Raw genomic sequence first — 23,166 nt, forward strand, 5'->3', positions numbered from 1 at the left:
ACAGGCAGGAGCACAGACAGGGAAGGAACATCATCATCTTCCAGTGCTCCCATTCCCTGGCAGCTGCTTGATGGAAAACTTCTGGATCTCATCTCACATACCAGGTGCATTTTCAGACATGAGAAACTAGATGTACAGAGAATCTAAACCAAAAGCCAGCACAAAAGCGTGGCTGTTTAAAGCCTATATTAAGATACTGAAGAAATTTGATGGACTTCAATAAGGGGAAGACACTTCAAACAGCAAAGCTTCATACTCCTGCAGAAGCCTTCTATCAATCTTGATTTCACTGCAAGTAATTCTGTCAGATGGGAACACAACCAAGCATGCTCTTGATTTAAAGTCTAATATATAGACCTTAATATTTGCATGTGCATTTGATAGGTGACTGCAGTCTATAAACACACAGCTTCCACACTGAAAAACAATTATTCTGGAGGTAGAAATGAAGAGTGAAATCTGGCTACGACAGTGGGGAGACCTTCAGTGCTCAACTTCAGCACTTTGGGGGCACAAAGTGACACAGGTGACTCAGGAAAGCCAGCTCAGTTCTGTCACTGACACATATCGCTCTGCAGGATGCAGGCACTGCTTCCTCCTCCTCCAGCTGTGTCTTATAATTCCACTCTTGCCAGACTAGAGGCAGCCTGAGCTGCTCACAGGGCTGCAGGACCGACTGATAGGGTCAGACAGGAAGAACAGATGTTGAAATGAAAGTAAAAGGGCTGCCTGTACTTCAGGCCAACACCCAAAACATAACAGCAACAACCAAAACACAGTGAGCCATGCACGACTTAGAATTCTCCTCTTAGAAAGAATCAAAGAATGGCCTGGGTTGAAAAGGACCACAATGATCACCTGGTTCCAACCCCCTGCTGTGTGCAGGGTCACCAACCAGCAGCCCAGGCTGCCCAGAGCCACATCCAGCCTGGCCTTGAATGCCTGCAGGGATGGGGCATCCACAGCCTCCTTGGGCAACATGTTCCAGTGTGTCACCACCATCTGAGTGAAAAAGAGCTCATGGGAAGACTGCAAGGAACCACTGTGATGCTCCTGTACAAAAAGACCAAATTGCAGCATCCCTCTGTAGGCCTAAACTCTTCCTATAGCATGTGAGTAAATGTGTACATCTGCAACTGATCACAGAGTCAGAGAATATCCCATGTTGGAAGGGACCCACATGGATCGAGTCCAACCCCTGAGCCCAGTACATACCAATAGATAAAGCTGTGCCTATCTTCCATTGTGAAACAAAGCACAACTGCTGCATTAGAGGAAATATTCGATGATCAGAACGCAGTGCTGCGTAAAGAAAGAAACTGTTTAATTCAGCAAATAGCTTCTCCTTCTTTAGGAAGGCCTGCTCATAAACCCCAGGGATTTGTTTATAGCAATGACCATTAAAATGAAGGGTCCTCAGAGCATGTTTGAGGAAGAAGGGATGAAGTTCTAAACAGACCCACTTTTCTGGTCCTGATGGGAACTTGAAGTAAACATTAAGAGCGGTCACTGGTTCCAGTTTGTCTTTTGTTGTCTGTCTGGAAATACATATAGGAATTGAAGAATTCCATTCTCATAAAGAACAATTTGTTCCAATTGGGAAATGATTTTCCTTAGAACTGATCTCCTTCCCTAGAAAATGGCAGTTTCGGAGCAGCAGCATTTCCCAAGTGAACAATCTTTACAACATCTGAAGCAACATTATCCAGAAGTAATTAATCCCAGATTACGATTCAAGACATGCTGCTATTTAGTATTTGAGAGCATTTGCTTCAATATTTTGAACACGGTATGCCAATATCACCCATTGCCTCTCCATTAGCCCTTCCTTGTTTTTACCCTGCCGGACTTTGATACCAAGAATGGTTATGGCACCGTTATTTTTACCTATAGCTAAGAAAGTCCCTTGGCATCTTTCATTTTTAAACAGTTACAAAAGAAAAGCCCAATGGAAGGTGCTGCACTTCCATCTGCAGCCCTTTTGGCTTGACTGTTGCTTATGTTTAGACCTGCTTTACTCCTTTATAACACAAAGCGTTGCGGGGTCTTAATGAGAGCTCTGACTCACATTCACCGAGCAAAACAACCCAGTTATGTGGCTCTTTTTTTTTACCTCTCCAAGTTAAAACCTCCTCCACCACTGTCAGTAGAAGGGAAATATCTCAGCTGTTGTGCCTCAGAGCACGGTGTGCCAGCACTGCAGGACTCCACAGTACAAAAACAGAGGGCAAAAGAGCAACAGAGAGCATTGATTCCATCCAGTCACGCTGTTAAAGTGAGCTCAAATGTGAACGCCGATTAAAACTCAAGAGGTCCCTAAGTAGATGTGAGTTATGGAATCACAGGGGTTGGAATGGACCCCAAGAGAACACTGAGTCCAATCCCCTCACAAAGCAGTTCCCTACAGGTAGGTGTCCAGATAGGTCTTGAATATCTCCATAGGAGACCTGTTCCAGTGCTCCTTCATCCTTACTGTTAGTTCAGAACTTCCTACTTTCAATTTTGACCTCATTATTCCTTGTCCTATTGCCATGCTCCACCAAGAATACTGGCCTCATCCATTTGCCTCCCACCTCCCTTTAGATATTTACAACCATTTATCAGATCCCCTCTCAGTCTTCTTTTCCCCAGGCTGAATAGCCCCAGCTTACTCAGCCTTTCCACATACAAGAGCTACTCCAGGCCCTTTACTACCTTTGCAGCCCTCCACTGGACTCCTTCTAAGACATCCCTGTCTTTTTGGATCTAGGGAGCCCCGAACTGGACACAGTAGTATGCAGGAGTAACTAGAACTGTACTGAAAACTGTACAACTCTACTACTTTGAGATGTACATGAGTAGGAAAAACCCTCTCTCTCACAAGTGGAAGCAGCACTGAGGCTTTGGAAGCCCGTGGTCAAAGATAAATGCTAGAGCACAGCCAGCATGTCACTTGAGGACACAGGCTGAAAGAGACTTAGACGTGCAGAAGAAGTCAGACAGTATTTACTACAGAATTAAATAAATACCCTGTCCTAGACCTATTTCAGTATCCCTAAAAGCACATCCATTACCACACTTACTCAGATAAACACGGGGTCTCGCTTTGACATAAAAACCCATCAGTTCACAGCTGGAAATAACAGGACAAATGTCCTTAGTGTTGTTCCTCCCATATTTTTAGGGACAGTTTGCAGGAGGGAGGGAACTCCCTGAACGCTTCTCTCAGCCCGAATCCTCTTTCCCCCTTTGCTAAATAAAAGTCTTCTGAAAGCCACAACAGCTCCTGTAACTTTAAACCTGGGCTGAGATCATAACTTCAGCACTGCCCAAACAGAGCACAGAGGGCGGGCCTGGCTCTTCTTTTTGAGACCACCTTAGGCATGCTCCCACCCCTCGGCTACACAAAAAAATGCTGACACCACTCACATACTTTGCTTTAGCTGTATAGTTATCATCAGTGCAAACCTCTCCCTTTCAGCGACAGCAGCTAAAGGAATATTTGGAATACCAAAGTCGTTTCTGCAGTGATTTCTTTCCACGATCTCAATTCTTTCTTGCTTCCAAAAAGTTTCTCAGTCTGAATCCATCTGGTCTCAGCATTGGAAGGATCTTCTCTAAGCGGAAGAAAGATGTTTATTAAAGTTCCATTCTTCATCTTCATTCTAGGGATCGTGCCCCTCGTAGCACTTGCTGAAGAAGGTAAGAAAAATCTTTACTTCAAAGTATTTGCAGATCTTTTAATCAAACAGTTTGGGTGTTTACTCAGATGATATCGTTTCTCTGTTCTGTTTATAAAGCTCTTCCTTAAAGCTACCGCCCAGCAGTTGCTACGGTTGTATCGGGGAAGAGACAGCAAAAGTCTGTGCTGTTGGAAAGGACTTTCTGTGCATCTGAGCAAAGGGAGCAGCAGGGCAGTGTTACATTGGCACTCCTGGAAGTGCCTTCAGTTTCACCCTATAATACATGCGAGGCAAAAAGTTGTAGCCAACATTTAGATTGTGACTATCCTGCTGTGAACATCACCTCTAAATCCATTCAAGAGTTTAACTTCTGTATTCAGAGGTTAATACTCATGTGGCTGGCGAGCTATTGCTTTTGAATTTGATGAGAAAGAAAAACTGGAAGTGTTTCTAACAGAGTGATTTACGGACAGCGATCAGAATTGGCCTGAAAGCACTTTATTCCAGGAACTTCACATTCATATTTATTCTGTGTAATATGTGAGTGATCTGAATGAGTTGGCCGTGAGGCAACGTACCCAGCGTGTGCACAGACATGGCAGCAGTGCCCATAGGGGTGAAATCCAGCAACCACTGCTGCAGAACATGAGCATTCTATGTTGCAAATAACAGTGCTCTGCAAACAGCAACCTGAAGCTCAGCCCACTACTTTCCCAAAGCATCAATCAACTTAGGATCATAGAATGGCTTGGGTTGGAAGGGACCTCAAAGGTCATTTGTCTCCAGCCCCATCTCACTTGCATTTTGGGACCCTACCTGAGACGTATGGCCTGATTTTAGCCTGGTGACAAACAATATCATTCCACTGGAAGTAACAGCTGTAGTAACATGCACTGCATGCCAACATTGGCTTGTGACTTAACTGGAACTCCGGGTGTTCTGTACGTGAGGGTATAAGGCTCACAGTTCAGAGTTACGCTTACTGCACAGAAAACCTAAAAGCAATCCCTATTAGGTGAATTCCTGAATATTATTTTCACTGGGTCCCAGCTAGCTGATCTTCCCAAAGCACCAGTAAAGGTATCAAAGTTTACAGCCATTAAAGATGAGACAAGAAGGCACAACTGCTTTACAGAACTATCTTAGGCAGGTTCTTGTGTACCAGAGCTGCAGGATAAATGCTCTTTTATCTTTAGGCTTATGAGGAATTTGAAAGTACATTTACTCTTAACTTTCCTGTATGGAAAATTCTATTTCTAATTCAGTTTTATTACCAGTGCAATTTGCGCTGAACTCCATAGATGGATCTAGAACGTGGTTTTGGGGTTCCTAAGGCTGTCTGTCTGTCCAGGCTTTATGACTTTTCAAGTGGGGCTATGATTCAGGATAACATTCATTAGAACAGACCTAGAATGGATGTACCACCATTGACAATCTAATTGCTTTGAGCAGTGGGGATGGAAAATCTCTTTTGGCTTGCAGATATACGAGGTGGAGTGGGTATATTCAGATACCTGAATCACTGAGGCAGGCAGTTTGCCCTGAGGGTTCAAGAGAAAACTTTCCTTGTCAGATTCTGATGCCTCTTAACACAGACCAGGCCATAAACAAGTGTGCAGCTACTCCTGTATTTGGGCACTCCAGTATCTGGATTGAGACTGAGTCTGAAAAAGCATGTTTGTTCTGATCAGAGAGTAAACTTCCAAAAGGATTATTGCTTGTTCCAAGCTTCTCCTAAAGTCGGTAAATAAGTTCCATCATTGATCACATATCTGAGGACAGTCCTTCTCCCCATCCAGACAGTGATGCACAGCAGCTTCATTAGTATCTGCCATCTCTGAGTTGCTGCACCATTACAAAAGCCAGAGGGAAAGGAATGATTTCAGAGCCAGAAACACAGCTGAAAGACAGCAGTTATCAGACCCAGTAACTGGACTATCAGCCAAACTGTGAACAACATGTTGGTGAGAAACAGGAGTCTGGGAAATACAACACTAACATGGACAGGAAGAAAACTAAGTTATTAATTTCCTTATTTATATATTAGCTTCCAAATAAAACTGATGACAATAATTAGGAAAAAATCAGAAAACCTGGTAACATCATTGCCTACTTACAAACATATTTGTGTGTAATGCATTCATGGTTCCAGTCCTGTATGAGGCAGCCAACTCTTTTGTTATACTTACCACCCAAGGACAGCCCTGAGTGCTGTACACAACCTGATGCATTCTCAGACTAAACCATTTCCTGCTGAATGATTAGCAGATATTAGATCCGTTTGTCCTTCTGTGATCCTGGTCAGTGTATGAAAACCTCAGGCAATGCATAATGGGATCAGTCCAACTGAAATGGAAGTTAGCCCAGCATCTTGTTGGGCAGGGCATTCATCACATGATGGGAAGCACGAGTATTCGAATGAAGGCTTTACAGGCAACTCATCTCCTGACTTGAAACCTTCCCTATGGTGCAAGTAGCACCGTGGGTGAAGGGATTACTCTACAGGCTGTCACATAACATGCACAAAAATGGATGTGATTGCTAACAAGTTCCCGCATGTCACTTGAGCTGTATCAAGACTGCACCCAATCTTAACAAGAGGCAAATGCCACGTAATGCCTCCTCACACAAACCCCAACATTCAACAGATCTGTACTAGACAGCGGGACTACAAAGCAGTGAGTGTGTTTTGCTGCATCTTGCTGGAAAGACCAGCAGAGAACATAGCATTTGCACTCTCCATTGGGACGCCTGCCCAACCATTTCTCACAAGGCAGGAGTAAGTTTTTGAATCTACGTGGTTTTACACAGAAAGGAAACTGTCATATTTACAAGCTTACAAACGAGCCTTTCACTGACTCAGGTGGTACAGCAGAACTGCAAACAGAGGCTGGATTCTCAGCGCCCGTAATTCAGCTTTCTGTGGAAGCCATGAGTTTCCCTTAGATCCTGTATTTCTAAACCCACCAAATAAAAAAAGCAAAGAGAGATACAAGATCATTAAGAATCAAAAAATAGTAAAGCAAGGTTAGCCCACCGCGTACATGCTGCTGGTCTCTGACAGAAGCATGCAGTGTTTCCTCCGTGTGTCATTTGAGGCAAACCATACATGCAACACCACAAAACTAACTACGGTTTGCCCAGCCCTACCATATACAGCCCTCCTCAGTGGCACGTTTGTTTGGCTTGTTTGTTTGTTTTTTGTCTGGATGTGGTCACGGACCACAGGATGGAAGCCAAAGGCTGCCAGGTCCCAGCACTCCCTGTGTCCTATTGCCAGGCTGCAGACAGGCAGGCTCTGGAAGGACACACACCACACCCTCAGTATCCTCTCTCCTCTCTCCTCTCTCCTCTCTCCTCTCCCTCTCCCTCTCCCTCTCCCCCTCCCCTCCCCTCCCCTCCCCTCCCCTCCTCTCCTTTCCTCTCCTCCCCTCTCTTCTCCTCCCCTCTCCCCTCTCTCATCTCTCATCTCTCCTCTCTCCTCTCCTCTCTCCTCTCTCCTCTCTCCTCTCCCCTCCCAAAGAGGACACACTTCATTCTAAATGCACATTAGAACATTTCTTTCACTAAGAAACTCATCCAAATATTATCTAGCATGTTATTAGTTAGTATGAATGCCAGACTAAACATATCAGAATGGATCTCTCTTGCTGTGTGGTAATATAGAGCAAGTAGCCAAGAATCACCATGAACAAAATGCAAGCCCAAGCAGCATCCAGCTCTGTGCATATCTCAAAGAAATGAGTTAGGAAATGATGGTGCAAACAATTCTGCTGACAGATATGAGGGGTCAGTCACCTTAATGAAGGCTGTGATAAAGCACTGCAGGAAGTAGCTGCTTTGAGCTGGCAGATGCGAGTGGATAGTTTTTGGAAGGAAGTGATTCAGGGGAGGATTCTTTTACTACAGTATCTGAGGTCATATCTTAATTCCTTTCATCTGTCTTCAGACCCCTGTATTTGTACACACGTTGTGTGATTTCTGATGTACATTCTGTAACACTTGCTCATCCAGAGCATAAAATCCTATACTTTTCTCCTTTCCTGAGGCCACTTCACAGAATCACAGAACCATAGGGCTTGGAAGTGGAGATCATCAAGTCCAAGATCATCAACTCCTCTGCTAAAGCAGGAGCCCTTTAGTAAAGCAGGAGAGCCTCAGCTCCAGCACTTGTTCCCTTCCAGCCACACATTGATAAGAGACACTGTAATACTGCAGTTTTAGGTGTAACTTACATAATGATCCCAAAGAAACTTGCTCATTCCTCCAGCCTTGTTGCCCCAACCAAACCCTTCCTAAGCTGCCATAAGACTGTGGCAGGGCAACCTTCTGGTTATAGGGCAGCGAAAACTGTCAGTATATGGTTTAGGCAGGTTCCTGGTATAGCAGCTCTGAGGTCAGTGTACACATCAGACAGTCTGACAGCAGCCTTCTTAAAGTCACAAGCCTCACAAATCCCAGTTCTACAAAGATAATTTAGAAAGAAACACCCCACAATGGAGCCGGATAGTGTTTCCCTAACCACAGCTTTGTGGCCAGCTGTGTCATGTATCATAGAAAAAAGCTTTGTAAGTGACCACCTTTTCCTCCTGTGGCTTTGTTTCATAGCTTTGGTTATGGGTCACACTCATACCACGAGCACTTGAAGAGCAGCTGTTTTTTCTTTACATCTGCCCCAGTTAAAATAAATACATTTATTTTTGTTTTGCTTTCCTGTGGGTATCTATGTATGGACAGTGTGCAATATAATACTGCTGCATTCAGGAGATGGGCCTTATTTCAGAAATAGCCGATTGCTTCTTTTCAATTTAAAGCCTGGCTTTGTTCCTCTGGCTTAAAGCAGTCATAGCAATAGAAACCATCTGCAAGCAGGGCGTGGTGACCAAAGGAAATGTTTCTGAACATTCAGCATAACGTTGTCATGAGCTGCAAAGAAGAGACGAACAAAGTCAGTCGTGCTTGAAATAAGGCTGAACTGAATCCTTCCTTGTGCATCACGACGGTGTTTCCAACTGGCAGATTCTTTCACTGTAGTTCTGTCCTCCAGTTTCCTTCATTGCGTAGAGCAAAGCCTGTCAAGGTTTGTGTAAGGAAGCAGCAATGAATACTTCAGAAGTATTACTTCAGATAGTGCGTAATTGAGTAGCCCAGCGTAGGCACTCAGTCACACTGTTTTTACCCACTGCAGAGATGGAAGTGACCCATTCTGAGGGCTCCAAGGACTAAGCCCAAGTAAAGGCTCCAAGCCGCCTTTCCCTGCTCGCATCTGGGTTTGTTCAGGTTGCTGGGAAAAAGGAGATCCTCCGTCTGTCATCTTCAAACTATCTTTGTTGTTTTTGGAGACACCTGAAAGAAATTCTAATGGACAAGTTTTACAACTCACCCTCTTTTCCAACACAAGCACTGTGATCTGAAAGCAACCCTAAGAGGTTTTTCTAGTAAATCGTCCCTTTATGAATAACAATGAGAAGTGAGCTCATCTTTCCCTAACTGGGTCATGGGATGCTTACCCACACCATGTTTTCGAAGCAGTATTAAACTTTTAAGGCCATCAGATTCTCTCCTGGTGTGAGGAGCTGCAGGCTGATAGCAGCTGGGGACTTTGAACTGAAATGCACGCAGCTGGAATGGAGGCAGAAAGAGATGGAATGATTAATTCACATCCGCAGCAACCTATAGCTGCAATCAGAAGAGGCCACAGGGCTATTTGCAGACAATCCCAGTGCTGTGAGGCTATGCTTTTATTTACAGCCTCCTTTAAGATCACAGTAAGAACATACACACAACCAGTACTCGACCCTATGGCTCTTACTACATGAAACCAGCAAATGACCGAAGTACACACAAGCCTACATCCCACTGACATTATTCTTTGATGCCAACAGTAGATGCTATAACATCCAAAAAGCCACACATTTAAAAACAAATGAGCACTGCTGTTGGTTTACCTCGCTTCAGCTTTCAGATACTTGCCCAGCTTTGAGCTTATTCGCAGCTTTCTCTGAATTGTGCTGCCCAGTATCTAATAATCCTTCCTACAAATGCAATATACCAATAACAAATGAGTGGCCTGATGACAGTTCAGCAGTGTCTGTAACTACACAGCAATGTGTAGAACACATCAGTCCAGAAGGCAAACCTGGAAATGCAGCCCAGGGACCATCCTCCAGCAAAGAGGACCTCAGCTTTAGCACAGTGTTATTCTGAGTGGAGAGGAAACAAACCCTACAGATTTGTACAAATCAGGTCAACTTCAGAGCTACTGAAGTTAATATGGGAGCCTGATTCTTCTCATTTCACTTAAGAAAAGCTCTCCCAGAGGATGATCCAAATCTCAGGTGAGCTGAAGCATTTCTCTTCCTCTACAGACTGTAAGAGAAGGGCAAACATAGTCCTTATTAAAGAACACCTTCACAGAGAACCTGAAATCAGGTCAGCTCAATCCAGGCCATTCCCTTTTGTCAGTCACTGCATACCTATGGAAACACACTGAAATACATCCCCTACACATCACTGGTTGCCAGGAATCTTTGATAACTCGACCACACAAAAAATAATTGCTTCCATGATCTGTGACACTCACCAGTTCTCCACACCTTTGCTCTGTGACACCGTTTCCCTTCCTGCCTTCACTGTCAGGTAATTCTTCAAGGCTGGAAGCTGCTGCCATGCCAGGAGTATAATTAACTTCCCTGAGTAAGCTGCTTGTTTTTAACATACTAAAGTTTCTTTGCTTTCCATCTGGGTTTTTTCTCTGGTAATTGGTTTTCTCCATCTGGGCTTATTTGGTGAATAAAGGATTTCTTCAGTTCTGACTGCAATTACAAATCTACCTGATCCACGTTGTTGAGCTGTACTGCAATTTATTTCTTTACACTTAACATGTGCATACCATAATCTCAATGCTGTAAAGTAAACCAAACCTATGGATCACAGAATAGCACTGTGTCTTAAAATACACTGATATTTTAAAGAGATAATAAACACACCTGGAAGACAAACCCCTTTCTGCTACCTATTTTAGGAGGAAGTTTTCTACCCAGAGGGTGGTGACGCACTGGAACAGGTTGCACAAGGAGGCTGTGGATGCCCCATCCCTGCAGGCATTCAAGGCCAGGCTGGATGTGGCTCTGGGCAGCCTGGGCTGCTGGTTGGTGACCCTGCACACAGCAGGGGGTTGGAACCAGGTGATCATTGTGGTCCTTTTCAACCCAGGCCATTCTATGATTCTATGATCTAAACAAATTGCAGGGCTGCTCACTTGATTAAAAAAAAAATAAAAATGATCAAAGAGTTATTTTTACCATCTAACTTAGAATGGAAATGGAGAATTACTTGTTTTTTAATATCTGATCACTCAGACATTAAGATGAAATCAGACTTTTCTGCTTGAAATGTTTCCTTCTAAAATATTGATGCCTTTTTAAGAACCATTTCAAATTACCTGCGGGCTTTTTCATTTGAAATAACATTTTTCATTTCAAGAAGGCAGTTGAAAAATTGCATAAAGGCTAAATGGGACTTGAATTAAAGAAAAATAATTCCCAATAGATTTATATACTGAAAATCCAAAGCAATTTCAGCCTTCTTCCATTTTGGCACAATAAAATGCCCATTCTTTCCAATGTCTCAGTGACTGAACAAAAATGGTTTACTTGCCCTTACTTCAAATACAGCGTGAGTATAATGCATTTAGATGTATTCTGTAGATATTAAAGTCCTTTATAAGAAATATATTCAGTCTAACAATTCAGAAATAGTCTGCATTCAAATGCAGAATTGATGAGGATGTTTTCAAGTCACTAAGTAGGAGAAATTAGCACAGTGTTTAATCATAGAATGACATGGGTTGGAAAGGCCCACAGTGCTCATCCAGTTCCAACCCCCTGCTGTGTGCAGGGTCACCAACCAGCAGCCCAGGCTGCTCAGAGCCACATCCAGCCTGGCCTTGAATGCCTGCAGGGATGGGGCATCCACAGCCTCCTTGGGCAACCTGCTCCAGAAATGCTGTTGTATAAACTTCCTTGCAAAGGAAGAAAGGATTTGATATTTTTTTTCATAATTAATCCGTACCTGACAGTGGTTACCTTACATACAGCTCAGGTAAGTGATGGACGTGTCTGTCCATGTTTTCTCCAACACCTCTCCACACAAATCTCTGCTGCTTGAAGAGGCTGAACACAGCTCTCCCCCACATTACTTTCAGCTTCCATTGCAATACATCCCAGCAGTAACTCAGTGTCCACTGCATCCACGAAATAATTATCCAGGAGCTTTTGTGTTTTATGCCTGATGGTTTTTGATCAGGACAACATCTGCTCTCTGTTCAGAGTCACACGCTGCTATCTGGAATTAGCAGAAGTCTTATTCAACCTATTTTTCTCAATTTTATTCAGCAAGTGCCATTCTAGAAGGAGAAGAAAGTGCAACAATCGATTTCAAAGACAGAAATGACACAGAGTTTGAGGAATTACCAACGCTGGTGAGTACCAGTCCAAGTAAAGGTTCCTTTCTGTTGCTCAGATCTCACAATCTGCTTTTGTCTCATTGCTTAGATTTCAAACCACCATAAATTACAGAGAACAACTCTGAGTTTGAAAATCAAGACCTAATGCTTTTGCTTTGCAAGCAATTAGGTTGAAGGTGACAGTGCTCAAAGCATTTGTGGCAGTTCATCTGTGCTGCCTCTTTGTTGCCATTTGCTGCTTCTAGTTCTGCCTCTCTCTCCAAACTGGCAAGACAAACAAAAAACCAACAAACCCAGAAAGATCAGACAGGTCTGCAACCTTCTGCATCCTGTCCTGCACTTCTTTATTCCTGCTGGGAATTCAGCTGATCTACCACAGCCTTTATAGCAGGGAAGAGCAACCAGCTGACACATCAAGAACTGTAAATGCTTACCTTCGTACACTGAACATACTGAGGTTTTCTTTCCCTTCTGTTTTCTCCCCTAATTCCTTTAGCTGCCCACAAGGCTACAGAGTGTAACAAATCTCTTGCAGTTTGGAAGACTAATGACCACAGAAAGTCCATTTGATGTGCCTGAAGAAAACGATAACGCTACGTATTATGAAGTTAACACTGAAAGCGTCGATGGTAAAATAAATCTTTCATTTTCCATTTTAATACATCACAATCTCACACTATTTACTAAACACAGTATCTGGAAAATTCAAATGCCAGAATTAAGCTGCTCCCGAATAAAATTCAATTCCAGAATTAGAGAACTGTACTAAATAGATCCTGTATAAGTTTCCATGCTGAAAAACAACATGATCGGATCTGACTTCACTGTCACTAATACATATTAGAATAGTGCTTCCTTTAGATATAAGCTTATCTTTCTATAGTTTCAAAGAGCTCTTTGCACTCACTCTCTGAGCATTTCATTTGCTCTTTTCTTATAAAAAAACCTATTACACAGCTCCGTACCATTGTGTTAACGGTCAATTAAAGTTTTCCTTGGATATAGTGTAGTAAATTGGGATGCAAAACTTGGTATAAACCCCTCAGTAATTATTCTTTCTTACTTTACAGGTGGACTGGATGGGGAACAGACAGAGAAAACTGAAAAAGGTACTAAACAAAAGACAAGGGAGAACTTAAGTGCCAGGTGATACCAAGTGCTGAGTCCTGCACTTTGGCCACAACAACCCCATGCATTGTTATGGGCATAGGGCAGAGTTAATGGAAGACTGCATGGAGAAATGGACCTGGGGGTGTTGGTTAATGCTTGGCTAAACAGGTGCCAGCAGCCAGCAGGAGGTGATCATCCCTGTGTGCTCAGAGCTGCTGAAATCACCAAGCTTACCTGTGAGCTCCTAACACAGAAGGAGATCTTCTGTGTCAGTTCTATCTCTAATCTCCATTATCAATGTTCTTCATGAAAAAAAAAACCATGCCAACAAACCCGATTTGTTCTTTCAGGTGGCCTGGAAACAATTGCACTCGTTGGAATAATTGTTGGAGTCATAGTAGCTGTTGGAATCCTTGCTGGAATCATAATTGCTGTTGTAAGGAAGATGTCAGGCAGGTACTCGTAAGTAAATTGCTAATCAGGCTTTTCAAACAGCAGCATCCCCTGAGTGAGGTCACAGGAATTGCTTCTGAAGTTTCTAATGCTTCCAGTTTGCCAAAAGTAACCCCAGCCATGAGAACTGCTGTGAGCACTTCAGATCCCCTCTCAGACACTGGAAACAACTGTCAGACACTGCAGGTGCATTGCCCTAATACTCATCAGATACATGGGTTTGGGGTCAGCCTACCATATAGAAATGAGGGTTACTAAGAAATATTTGAGGACCAAGATCTGGAAGTGCTGGATAACAGGTGAACCCTACCACGTGATATTTATCTCTGGATGTTAGTGGAAGCTGATACCGAGGAGTGTTGGTGCCACCCCATCTAAAAACGCTTTACAAACTCCAAAGTAGTTCTAAAACCACGCTGCATTTTAACAAGTAGAATTCCCTCAGCATTAATCAGTGGGCAGTAAACAAATACTTCCAGTAATAAATATGAGCTGGGAAGAAAAATAGAGGTGACAGGAAAGATGGGAGGGAGGAGAAAAGAGATCACATAATGAAGTTGGGTAAATTGATGAAATACAGAAAGTTGTCATGTTTTCTTGTTTCATTCGACAGGCCCTGAAAGCAGCCAAAACAAGTAACCGTGCCATTCCATGTCAGTACACACACAAGTGCTTCTTACTTTAGAAGAACTAAGGACTATTCCTGTATCGGTGTGAGAAGATGATCCATGGAAGACATAGTGGAACTATTCCATATCTATGGGGATCCCACACAGCTCTCCCAAAGACTTTCCTTTCTTTAAACAGACTGCAGAGCATGGAACATTTGCATAGGATTTTTGCTAAGCAGGAGTTTCCTAGAGGAACAAAAAAGATTATCCTACAGGAGAAAGCTCCAATGGCAATGACATTTACATCTGAAATATGATGTGCAGGTAATGTATGCTGGCTTCATTCGAAATGATGCCTGCAAAAATTATTTCACATCACATATTATGCATTTCTTTATCCAAAATCTTTTCTTTTAAGTGTTTTGGCTGGTTAAGTGCTTGTGGCATGTTCATCTACTGAATTAGCAAGGTAGGACATTTCTTATCAGAAAGGAGGTATTGCTTCAGATATTGATACTGATTTTCTGCTCAATACCTACATTATCAAGTGGCAAAGAATAATAGGTCCAGCTGGAACTGACCTACCAACTAAAAGCTTGTGCATTTGACGTGCAACAAGAATTTCCTGTCTTCTCTTGTTGCAGAGACACAAGGATTGAAATACACATCCTGAATTAAAGGGTGCTTGGAAAATACCCAGTTTTGATGGGTCACTTTAACCAGTTACTCAGCACGCTTTAGAGCTGACGTGCAAAGGCTTCTGAATTCACATATTCATGTTTTTCTTTATAACTGTCTATTTCTAACAATATAGCCTGCTTGATCACATGCATGAAACACTAAATGAGAACATGTTAGTGGCACACAGTGCATCCTTGGACTCTGCAGCTTTCTATTATGGCATATGAAGTGCAGCAGTATCTGAACATGCAGAGCTTTGTTTGCCAAATGGCTGCAGTGCGTTGTGTTTTCTAAACTAGAGCATCAAATGCTTGGTGTCAAAATCTTACATTTCATATGGCCGACATGTATTAAACAAGTCCATTTACCTAGATGTGTTTTTCTGTTTCTTCATTGTGTAACGAACTTTCCATCTATCAGATCCTTGGAAAGAAAATGCAAATTATGTTTCAGACTAATTGTTCTCTGTTTTTCAAATATAACCTGAGAAAAAAAATCATTCAGAGACCTTTTAGTGCAGCTCTTAATGCTCGTTCAGTGGGTTCTGTCTGCAGTGACTGACAAGTTTGCACAAAGCAACAGAAGTAGGGAAAAATTAAGATGAGAGATTAGTAAATATCCCACAATTGAGCAGCATAAATATTGACTACATCTGAAAAGCCTTCACTTGGATCTTGTTTGTTTGAGCTTTAGTAAGCTCTGTCTTCCTACTGGCCTCCGTGCAAAATTACACTCTAGATCCAAAAGCTGTGATTTCTACAATGGGTGCTTTTCTGTCTCATCTATTAAAAGTAAAAACAACCCTTTTTCCTGACATCTGAGTTCAGACGTTCCTTTAATCTCAGAACTCAAGCATATATGTACACAAGGTTTTGGTTTGTAGCTTGCTGTCAGGAACAGTCACCTCCAAACTGCCAATGTTACTCTAGGTAACACTGGAAACAGCTGTTCTCTTCCTTACCAAGGGAGATTCTAATGTAAAGTTCTTTACAAGAATGAGTTCCCCTTCAATAAGTTGTTCCCATCACATCCCAAGCTGTATCCAGGCAGGCAATTCATAGTGAGAAGGAAACATACTTCAACTTGTTTTCAAAGTCTGCTCTGATAAAACATGACTGAGGTTATTAAGCATTAAGTGAGACTATACAGTAGGCATGCACCCACACAAGATGCCACTGACTATAAAGAAAGTCATACATTTAAGCCTGGTGTATACTTAATGTCAGTTACTGAATGCTGAATCAGTATTGGTCATTTTTGAAGTACGTAATCCTGGCCCCAAAAGAAGGCTGCAAATTTTCCTTATGGTTACAGAAGACAAGGGACTTCACTTTAACGTTTCTAAAAGGCACCTAGCTTGTGTCAATGCACTTCTTATCTATGAGTCATACTTCCTGTAGCATTACTCTTGAAAAGAAGCCCTGTAGTTTAGCCAGTCACTTCTGAAAGCTCCAATATATTACATTAACTGCCTTCCAAGCAAAGTGAGGCCACAGGCTCTTACAGATGAGCACATGAGGTTCCATCCCTGAAATACAGTTCACACATGCCTAGCTGCATTCCTTGCTTCTGTTTTCCTCTGTACTTTTACATGATGGCACTGAAAGGTACCCAGACTGCTTGAGGTATTTTGTTTCCATGTCCATATGCACCACTGATTTTTAAAAGAGAAAAAAGATCAATTATACACAAAACTTATCAATTTACTTGTCTGTCTCGCATTAATTAGCTAAGAACAGGTTTAAACTCACACAAATGCAGTAACATTACAGCTTTTTCCTACTGTGACAACAGGAGAAAACAGTATTTTCAGTTACTTTAGATTTAACAATATCTTGTCTGTACTGGAAGGTCCCCTGCAGGATGCACTCAATGTCTGAACAGAAACATGCCATAAGGAATTATGAATTATTCAACCATTGTAAGGAATAGCACATGTGTCATAACTTCCTTCTGACCCAGCTCAGTTGCTTCTAAATTGCAAACACCTCGAAATGGAAAAAAAAAAAAACAACAAAAAAACAAAAAAAACACCCCACCTTATTGTTTAAGTTCTGGACATTTGTTAAGCCAGGGATAAGACCCCATTTGAAAAAGGCACAGCATTAGAGCAGATAACTTCTTAGGTAAATGGAGCTCTCCTTGATCAAATACAGAACTCCAGCTGAACACTCAAGTAAGCCACATTTTGCTCCTGCTCCAAAATTTCTCATTAAGGTCTACTTAAACTTCATATATCGACTACTAAAGTCTTTTGGTCATAAGCAGGACTTCAGATTCTGCCCTTTGGTTCAAAGCAAAGATTTATTAATCTTAGGTGACACCAACTGCTACCAGATGGCCCAGGCTCCACTGAAATATAACCTGGAAGGCTTCCAGCACTGGAGGCTTGGTATTAAGTACATTGTGCTGTAATAGATCTGAACCTATAAAGACATGGGGACATGAATTCCCCAGACTGAGCTGCAGCACAGTGTACCCATGATATGGCTTAGAGAGAGCAGGAGCTCTGGAGAATCAGAAGATTCTGCCAACATGAAGAAACAACTCCTGCTGCTGCATTACTTTTAATAGGAGCTACCTGGTGGGGTTGTGTGTGTATGTGTGTATTGGAGGGGGATATATATAGTTCGGTTTTTTTTCTGCTTTGGAAGAAGTCAAACAGCACATTGTCCTAGGGCAAATATTTCAGTGAGCTGAAATGAATGAGCTGTGCACACAGAGGTCAGGAGACTTCCTATGAATGTGAACACATCAGGAAACAACAGCTCCATACTTTGTCCAGCTGGCCAGGTTAGAATTTTATTCATCGGGAATAGCATTCAATATATCAACACTTGCTGTTAACCTAAAATCCTTACTCCTGATCATGTTCATTCCTTTATGGTTAGTTTGCAGCTTGGCTGTGAGTCATGAATGTGGCTCTTCCGAACAGACAAGCAGGCACCAGGCTTCCTGTGAGAATGCCAGATGTCACTAAAAAGCATCATAAACATAGTTGTTCCCTTGTATTTGGGTGTGTGATGAAGATATATAGAGGTAATATACGGTGAAAGTAATGACTTGATGAATATTTATGACTCGAGGTGTAAGTAGAATGATTCATACAGCTTTCTTCGTAAGGAATGTTTTCATTCTAAGAATGGAAGACATCAGACAAATGAATTCAATAACCAGAGACAGCCAAACGTTCAGCAGCAAACCATGGAGATCTTAAAACTACTCCCATAAATTTTAGAAGCCTTCACTAATAGTTAAAACCCCAATTAAAACACGCAGCAATTGTTGCTTTAGATTCATTCCATATTTTAAAAGTATCTGCAGTATGATATTGTAAGTATCTTAGCTGCATGCTATTTCAGACGTGCATTAAGAAGTACAACCTGCACAGCAATGCCTTCTGCCAAGCTTTCAAACTGAAAAGAACTGATGTATCATCCACAGGAGAAAGGTAAACAAACACAGAGTGTGGTACACACATCAAATGACTTGCCAAGGGTAACAGCCACTGTTAAGGGATAAACCATCAGCATGCAAATCTATATGTTAATCCTGTCACAGCTTTGTATTATTTCAGATAAAGTGGTGTCCCATCATGTTTTATGATAACACAATGCTGTATATTCTTTAATATAGTAACAAAGAGCACAGAGAAAAAGCCAATAACCAAACTCACCAGGAGCCCTCGGGTCAGGAATGCACTCAACATTAATGTTTCTGATGAAACGCTTCTCTGTCTAAAGCAATCTCTCCTATACCACCTTATGCTCTGTAGTGTTAGTACTACACTGAAGTCATAATTAGCCTATGCCATGCCTGAATATATTGTTATAACTATTTATACTTAACTAAACTATTAGATTGGCCATAAGCATAGACTTTCAGGCAGCTTTTTAAGCTGAAGTATTATTGCTAACATCAAATCTCTCAACATCTGGTTTTGCTGGATGGCTGCTGATGGGTACACAAGGTAACACTGGATGTGCAGCTTTTATAGTATGTGCTCTAAGAAGTTTGAATTGGTGCTTTGTACATTTCTCACAGCTGCAGCATGGAGGTATTTACGTATAAATAAACCCAGCACCACACTGGCCATGTGTCTTTGTCTAGGCCATGTGGATTTAGGCATCAGACCAAACCCATAGCCCCCCTGCTCTCTATCAAACAGTTGGACAATGCCACAAAGGTCCCCATTCAATCATACGGCTTGTTAGGCTCCTCCAGGATGGAGAGGTCAGATTTTGAGGCTGGCAAATGCTGCAGCAGTGAGCATTCTGGCCAGCAAGAAGTGCTGTGCATTCCATGCATTTTCAAGGTTGTGTTTCCAGAAAGCATTTGGCAAAGATGATTGATTTGGAGAGTTCAAAACCGAGCAGCACCATCCAGAGAAGCAGAAAATGGAAGGAATACAGAAATGTCATTGCAAAACTGGCATAAGCCAGGTTTAATTATTCAAATAGAAGATAATCCAGGAAGTGGCTGCAGTAACATTATTAATAAGCAGCCTCTGCTTTATTAGTAAATAGCAAAAGCATTTAGGAATTGTAAATTGCTGCTTCAAGTAACCTCTGTGATCCAGAGTGAGACTTCATCTGAGGAAACTACCCCTTGGCACCAATGTCAATCTTTCTGAGAAGCAAAGTTATTAATGAGATCATGAGAACACGCTGTTATTAACTACAATTTACATAGAGGCAAAGCCTGCCATCTGTTCATTTAGAACTAGAAGTTCTGGGTTTCAGAAATACTTGACTAATTATGAACTTACTTCTTGAGAATAGCTTTCCCCATGGATTTTTCTAGCTCATTTCCTCATCATTAATAATTAGCTTACTTCCACAATAAGCATGCTTGATTAACTGAGCAGAAAGCAATAGAAGCAACTGAGAGTATAAAGTATACCTGCATTTCAAGCAGAAAACTAAGCAAGAACTACAAGAATGATTTAAGATTTGATATGCCTGACAGGAAGCAACGCTTCCAGAAATACACAAACAATACTGAAAGGAAAGACTTCTCACTGCAGGCTGATGATGCAGATGCACCATGACAGCATGCTCAATAGACTGTATTGTAGCACCAGCTAGTGGTAAGAATTAATGAAGGAACATACAAGAAAAACAACGAATGTGTTTGCAACAGAGAAGCTTCAGATTACATGCAGTCTCCTATCCAAACTTTTTCTCATGTTTAAAATGTTTTCAGAACAAAGTTCTGTATGAGTTTCACTGAGCATGCTTAAACCATCCACAGAGCATTTGCAGTGTCTCTATTGCAGCTGCTAAAAGTTAGAATTGGTAGGAGCAACAACCAAGCACTACTGCTGCACTTAGAGCTACTTCATCCTCACAACCAGCTCATCACTGACAAATGGGATTTAGCCAAACCAAATGTTAAATACTACTTCTATGTTTTCTCTTCCATGCAGCATCACCAGCATTCTCTCTGAGCATAAACTTACTGAAACAAGAAATATTTAAGTGATTAATTCAGCTGTAAAACTCACGATCATTCACTTTCTGGGTCCAATCCTACTGAGCAAGACAGCCAGGTTGCTCCTGCTCACTGAGATTGAGTGAGTTCTGGATAATAACAGTATTACAGAGTCACTCACGTCCCCAGTAGGTGAAGAATACCACAAGAAAGTAACAGAGTTATAGAATTAAAGTGCTTCAGACAAGGCTGATATACTGAGCTCTTTTCACCATAAAAAGAACCTACCTTTTTAATGCTGTCTATCTCTTAATCTCACTGGTTTTGGTTACCTTGAAAACAAGATCTGATTAGGCTGCTGAAGCATTTCTCATTCACAGAGGTATGATGTAGTAAGCTCTGTAGAGACATTTATAATTTAAATGAACAGCTTGAGAGCCACAGGATTCATACACTGAAGACTGCTACATCAAGAGCAAGCTGCTGAAATATTTATAAATAATGTGAATTTCTAATGCATTATGAGTTCCAACCAGTGATATTAATCTGTAGCAAAAGCTAAAATACTATTTTGCTACAGATTTTTGCTCCACATTTTACAGTTAAAAGCTGTATATTAACTGCACCACGCTAGTACAGTAAAGTGTAAGTGATTTGGAAGTTTAATAATCAACAATAATACATGAGAAAGCACACTTGACTATAGGATTTGGGGTGTCACTACCTTAAAATCTTTCAGAGTATATTATAAAGTACAGAGGTATTTTGTTCAAAGAATGCAGGCCTAAATATATAGAACCTAATGAGTGACAGCTAGTTGAATAACAGCAAGAGCCTATTCACACTTGAGCAAAGCACAGCTGCTTAGAGGAAAAGCGATAGGATATGCCAAAAATACAGCCTGAGAAACTACCACCGAGGCCCCAAGGGAAAATAACTGGAATCCCTGTAGTTCGATGCATGTAATACTGAGCTGACAGATCATACATTATGTATCAAGTTTCTGCAAATCTTCAAGCCTACTTTTGTTTGGTTGAGAGTTCTTGTGACAGCTAAAGGGATTAGTGTTACTAATAGAACCCAATAACCAAGACTCAGATACTTGAAGCAATTTCAAAAGCAAAGTCTGCATTTGCAAGAGATTTGCTATCACACATTTATTATCTGAGGATGCCCTTATAGACTCATCAAGTACTTGAAACAAACACTGTTATATTTGCAACATGGTTTATTTGCATCCTTAATATGTCGATTTACTCTATTCTACGCAGAACAAGCTCTAACTCAGTCAATGTAGTACCTGAGAATCTATTGTTACAGCCACATAACTATCATTCACCACAAGCATTCTACTAACCCTAGTGAGACCCATGATTGGCTTGGTGTCTGTCATACATGTTTGTTACTTATTTATTTAAACCTGTACACAATGCAGGCACATTCTTGCATGACAAAATTAGGAGTTTCCCTTCAGTGTACAGATGACCAAGGTTCATACCTGCCGTCCAGAAGCTGTTGTGTCCTTTGATATATTGGCATGAGACACCCAGTGCTTTTTCACTCAGTTGATGAGAACACGGTTTGGTTCTGCTCAGCCAACTGAGCTCTTAGACTTGCCCATATTTAGCAGCACTTGGATAAAGAACTTCTTTCCTGAAACAGCTCAGACCTTGACACACCTTATTTACTGACTAAAATAGCTTCAACACCAAGATACAGAATAAACAGTTTAGGAATCAACAGTGCAATTAAGGAAAAGAAAAGCATTCTGCAAGGACCATCTCTTAAGCCTTTAAACCATCATACAACTTCAAACCTCATTTTCAGCGTAAATCAATGAAGACTTCAGCCCAAATCCCAGATCCAGCTTCCCTGATCTCTGAATTCAAGTAAGTCAGAACTCAGCTTACACCTTTACAAGCATTTGTTTTCCCTAATAGAACACTACCACAGCGTAAGAAAGCTCTAACCTCTCTCCTTTGAAGGGTTTAAATTATACGCATTAATTCTTTTCATCTTTCCAATAATACATTTTTAACAAATTCATCCACACTCAGTACAACATTTTGGACTGTTACAATAGAACTCCAGCAGACAGAAGTGCCTTCCTTACCTTTTTCTTCTCACATTCCTTCCACGCTTCTTCATTTCCTCATATTTCTTCTGTCTCCCTGAATTTTAGAAAGAAAGGGAACATGTAATTCAAACAGATACAGAGTTGTGAATCTCCAGCAGTCAAAAGGAATCGCTTTCTACTCTGTGGATCTTGTAGAAAAGCAAACTAATCTGTCCTTAAAATAACTCTAAGTGAGAGTCTCTTAGTTAATAAATTAAATAATGCAAACCAATCATCAAGCCTGTCTTGTCTTAGTAAAATCAGTATAGCTCTTCAGCTGGTAAGGCTTTTTGTACTTACCCATAACAGCCATCACTGAAGTTCTTAACTAACAGACCTAGAGTACTTTTAGCTCTTATTACTCCAACTCTTCAAGATTTACAGCAATGTAAAACTTCTAAGAATATTAAGAAACTTTAAAAAAATACTGGTTTTGTTACCACAAAGCTATGGCCTTTAATCAGTTGCAGTTACAAGCTTAAGTACAAAGCAACTAGAATAATACTACCTTGTTTCCATGCAGTTTGGAGCTTCAGCTTTTCAACAGTTCTTTCTTTATCTACAACACAGAGCACAACAAACAGTTAATAAAACAAGAAACACCAAAAATAACATGAATTAAGGGGCCTTTAT

General features: G+C 41.3%; 3 protein-coding genes across 26 annotated transcripts in view; 1 reads left to right on the top strand and 2 right to left on the bottom strand.

The window, feature by feature from the left end:
- DHRS3 (dehydrogenase/reductase 3) overlaps nucleotides 1-23,166 on the bottom strand; it is a 145,788-nt gene that overhangs the window by 120,919 nt on the left and 1,703 nt on the right. For all 18 annotated transcript variants that reach the window (XM_085508949.1, XM_085508948.1, XM_085508946.1 and 15 more), the window contains exons 2-3: nucleotides 23,042-23,092; nucleotides 22,531-22,588 (exon numbers count right to left, since the gene is read on the bottom strand). The gene's annotated coding sequence lies outside the window, so the exon portion shown is untranslated. The remainder of the gene's footprint in view (nucleotides 1-22,530; nucleotides 22,589-23,041; nucleotides 23,093-23,166) is intronic.
- Nucleotides 1-23,166, bottom strand: part of LRRC38 (leucine rich repeat containing 38) — a 45,064-nt gene that overhangs the window by 20,195 nt on the left and 1,703 nt on the right. For both annotated transcript variants that reach the window (XM_085508959.1, XM_015882338.3), the window contains exons 2-3: nucleotides 23,042-23,092; nucleotides 22,531-22,588 (exon numbers count right to left, since the gene is read on the bottom strand). The gene's annotated coding sequence lies outside the window, so the exon portion shown is untranslated. The remainder of the gene's footprint in view (nucleotides 1-22,530; nucleotides 22,589-23,041; nucleotides 23,093-23,166) is intronic.
- On the top strand, nucleotides 3,416-15,355 carry PDPN (podoplanin). 6 transcript variants are annotated; one of them, XM_015882346.3, is made up of 6 exons: nucleotides 3,416-3,681; nucleotides 12,059-12,144; nucleotides 12,626-12,758; nucleotides 13,200-13,238; nucleotides 13,590-13,701; nucleotides 14,306-15,355. In XM_015882346.3, exons 1-6 carry the CDS (start codon nucleotides 3,612-3,614, stop codon nucleotides 14,310-14,312), a joined length of 447 nt encoding a protein of 148 aa, XP_015737832.1. In that variant the 5' UTR covers nucleotides 3,416-3,611; the 3' UTR covers nucleotides 14,313-15,355. The 6 variants fall into 6 exon arrangements, with proteins under 6 accessions (XP_015737832.1, XP_015737833.1, XP_015737831.1 ...); XM_015882347.3 differs by having other exon boundaries at nucleotides 13,590-13,695; XM_015882345.3 differs by having other exon boundaries at nucleotides 13,590-13,691.

The sequence above is a fragment of the Coturnix japonica genome, chromosome 9 (assembly GCF_054131305.1).
Source record: "Coturnix japonica strain WE chromosome 9, WE-NBRP24, whole genome shotgun sequence".
In the NCBI taxonomy this organism is placed as follows: Eukaryota; Metazoa; Chordata; class Aves; order Galliformes; family Phasianidae; genus Coturnix; species Coturnix japonica.